Here is a 4,013-nt window from a genome sequence, read left to right as displayed (position 1 = left end):
GGCCGGCAGCCCCGCGCACACGCCGCCCGCCTGCAGCGAGTGGCACAGCGCCACCACGTGCCCCATCAGCGCGGCGCGCGGCCGCACCCTGCGTCCAAGCGCGCACCCAAAGGGAAAACGTTCGTTAAAAAAAAAACAACATCGTAGCTTGATCGATACGCATGAAACTCGAAACGACACTTGTCGAATTGACCGAAAGAAGAAAACGTGTGCGTCTCGAGACGCCTGACGAAAGTGATGAAAATTCAAATAACCCATGTGTCAGAAAATGGGAAACCGGACGGACGAGGGCCGTGACACGTCGCGTAACGTAACGAAACGCTTCACGTTAGCCCTCGTGTGAGAAATTATCACATCGATAAAGGTAAAATTCATTTCTATTACCGACTTAACAAAACACCACTCGCTAGAAGATCACCAAAAAAATATCAGAACCACGTACAAAAAAGTTTAATGAAATTAGCACCTTGTGTCGAAACAATAATTTCCAGTATATCACTCATTAGAAAACTCTGCCTAATATAGGCGTAAACAGAGTTATGCTTCGGACAATATTTAATCATGATCGTAAGTCTTATTATTCATTGTATATTAAAAATGATGTAATTACAAACATCTCAAAACATTAAAAATAAAATATAAAAACTCCCCATCATCATCCACATATTATTCTGATAATTAGAGTACTTACAGTACGGTACAATTTAATCAAATAGCAATATAACAATAAATTTACACATTAGCACTTACTTCTTATCTTCATTGGCTTCGAACACGTCCATAAGCCGCGTCGGTAAATCGTACTCGTCTAGTATCTGAAAACGAATTTGATTGTCAATTGGACACTTTTTCATCTATTCAATACCAAGTATAACGAGGTATCCATTACGGCTAGTGTTTATTATAAAATAAATAATGTTATATAATAATATTATATTGTAGCGTGAGCAAAATTTGAACTTAATTATGTGAAGAACTACCAAAATAAGTTTTTAATTGTTTAATTCCTTCCGTATCAAGTTCCAAAGAAACTAAGTATTTTTCGACATCACAGCAGCGATTTCTTATAGCATTTATTTAATCGTTGCTATGAATGTCCCAAGATCGCTAAATACTCGCCCATTATACCTTCAAAGTTGGTCACGTTTTAAGCATATATATAGTTTCCCAAATTCAACCTTACGCGAATAACTTAAAGTTGTTTTTTTTATATAGCCGCACCCAGACGCGAGCGACACTATCTGAGCACGCACCATGTACAATGTTGCGATCATTTTATACGGAACTTTTTGCGCCGTTTAGTTATAAAGAACCTATTCTTTATTCAGGATGTCCCTCCAAAGGTGTATTATCCTCAAAGTGAATATACTATACAAATAACTGAAGCAACACATAAAAGTTAAAAATTTACTTAAATAACAAAACGATGTACAAAATTTGATTTTTTCTTTTATATTGCTAGCTTCGCTCGGTTGGCATACACCTTTATTCATTTTACATTGTTTAAAAACATATTTAACTCCGTTCATGTGGACATTGTGACTACGAAAACATATTTCAGATCATCTTAAGAGCGTCTCAAACGTAAGTGTGCGTGCGCGGGTGGCTCAAGTGGACGGGTGTACTAGAGGCGTATTTGCAGTTGTAAGAATTCATCTAATAGAAAAAAATACAACAGATATTTGATGAGTATTTATCAAGCAAAAAGCGTATTAAAAAACGACAAACTCTGTGGATCACGGTACCCCCCGGCGGGACGGCGGGAGTCGAGTTTTATTGTGGAAGTCGAGCACGCTTCGGCACGAATTGGGCCAGCTCGCCCCGCAAGTACCACAACCCCACAGAAAACCGGCGTGAAATAGTGGCATGCCAATTTCGTACGGTGAGTGGGGGAGCCGGAGGCCCGTTTCCTTTTCCTCACCCGTCCTAGTCCATTCCTTCTTTCCAGTCGTTAATCCTTTCCTTTTCCCTTACCCCATAAAAGCGGGCAGCGCATTCACAGAGATACTACCTTTGCGAATGTTTATGGGCGGTGGTGATCGCTTACCATCAGGCGAACCACCAGTTCCGCTGCCCGCTATGACATAAAAAAACAAAAAAAAAACCGGCGGGGGGACCTGGCGGAAGTAGCGCGGCGCGAAGTGCTCGTTGAGGCGGATGTTGTGCAGCAGCTCGCACACCTGCGCGTGCAGGAAGTTGTTGTGCGCGTGCGCGAAGAACATGTCCAGCAGCACGCCCACCGTGCCTGCCGACAACGCGCCACCACACTCGTTTACGAATAACTGACCCAGCGAACGCTGTTCTGACTTACTCTTATCATTTAGGGCTATGGAAAACTAGCTGCGCCCCGCGGTTTCACGCGCGTAAGTCCGTATCCCGTAGAAATATCGGGATAAAAAGTTGCCTATATGTTATTCCGGTTGTCCAGCTGTCTACGCACCAAATTTCATTGCAATCGGTTCAGTAGTCTTTGCGTGAAAGAGCAACAAACACACACACACATCCTTGCAAACTTTCGCATTTATATTATTAGTAGGAGGATAGGATAGGATACATGTTGGCCGAATCTAAAACACACCCCATATGCAAACAAAATTTCATAAGAATCGGGCCAGCAGTCCTGTAAGAAGATAATGTATTGTCTAAAGAGTTAAACGGTATATTAAACACGTTTTAATAATTGAATCGACTGAATTATATCACTCACTTGTAAAGTAATTTTGTAAGGTGGCGATCCTAGCTAGAGTAGTAAGATAAACTTGTGAAATTATTTTAATGTCATTGATTCTTTATAAGTGATTAGATGCTGGTCCCTGCTCCGCATGTATTTCAAGATTCCGGTTTTATCCCAAGGCAGCATTTAATCGGGATAAAAAGTATCCTGTCACCCAAGTCGGCTCATACCGTTTGTTTACCAAATATCATCAAAATCTGTTCGGTAGTTTCAGCATGATTGGCAGATAAACAAACAAATTTTCACATTTATAATATTAGTGTATAGTGTGATTAAAATCTGAATTAATCTGTAACATTTGAAGTGAGTCGAAATCGAACCTAAAGGAGTTGGTTTCATATACACATCCAGACATCCAGACAAATGAACCTAATAAACCATGTTCAAAATAGCATATTTTTGTAATCTTCCTTCAAATTTCACTGACTTTCTTATTCTCTCAAAAATATTAACATGTTAAAATCCTCTATTTCACATTGTTTTGAGAAGTTTTCGTAAGCGATTAACAGTAACAAAACTCATACTCTCATCACACGCAGCACATGTTCACAGTTTATTGAAAAAAATTTCACCCACTTGGCGGCCCATATTTTCTCAATTTTCCTCAAACAAGTACGTAAATCAATACACGCCTAGTAAATATATTCTCACCGAGGCACAGTATCGCGTTGTGCACGTCCTCCTCGTGCGAGTACATGAGTCTCGCGATCAGCGCCGCCACGTGCACGCGCGCCGCGCCCACCGCGCCGCCCGGCGCCCCCGCGCCGCCCGGCGCCCCGCCCGGCGCCCCCGCTCCCCCGGCGCCCCGCGCGTCGCCCCCGGCGGGCAGCTCGCGCAGCAGGGTCTGGTGCAGCAGCGGCAGGTGCGGCGTGATCGCCAGCTCCACTTCCCGCGCCTCGTCCACGCTGACGACGCTCTCGCTGTGGACACGATCAACTTCATTTGCCTTTTTATTAATGGTGGATAATATAAGTCATATATAAAACGCGTTGGAGTGTACTATTTACTTCATTAATTTTTTTTTAAGAATGGACATAAAATAGACCCTCGTGGAACACCCGTTTACATTATTGTACCCGGTGAGTTCTGGACATGGCTGGAACTCAGCGTGCTTAGAACGATACTATCAGATCTTGACTGTCATCTTGATTTAATATAAATTTGGATTTCTTAACAAAGTGTTGTATTTAATACAATCAAAGCTTTATAAAGATCTTAAAGTTTTACATGTACACAAAGACTGAAAAGCCTAAAAAGGGGTACTCTGGCGCCAGCTAAA

At 42.1% G+C, this 4,013-nt stretch overlaps 1 protein-coding gene across 1 annotated transcript in view; it reads right to left on the bottom strand.

Annotated features, from left to right (window-relative positions):
* LOC119834036 (serine/threonine-protein phosphatase 6 regulatory subunit 3-B) overlaps positions 1 to 4,013 on the bottom strand; it is a 5,733-nt gene that overhangs the window by 376 nt on the left and 1,344 nt on the right. Inside the window, exons 5-8 of the mRNA XM_038358313.1 lie at positions 3,386 to 3,680; positions 2,118 to 2,245; positions 751 to 815; positions 4 to 88 (exon numbers count right to left, since the gene is read on the bottom strand). Coding sequence (XP_038214241.1) covers positions 4 to 88; positions 751 to 815; positions 2,118 to 2,245; positions 3,386 to 3,680 — 573 coding nt within the window. The remainder of the gene's footprint in view (positions 1 to 3; positions 89 to 750; positions 816 to 2,117; positions 2,246 to 3,385; positions 3,681 to 4,013) is intronic.

Source organism: Zerene cesonia, chromosome 18 (genome assembly GCF_012273895.1).
Source record: "Zerene cesonia ecotype Mississippi chromosome 18, Zerene_cesonia_1.1, whole genome shotgun sequence".
Taxonomy (NCBI): domain Eukaryota; kingdom Metazoa; phylum Arthropoda; class Insecta; order Lepidoptera; family Pieridae; genus Zerene; species Zerene cesonia.
The sequence above is the reverse complement of the archived record's forward strand: the minus strand, read 5'-3'. Positions and strand labels throughout refer to the sequence as shown.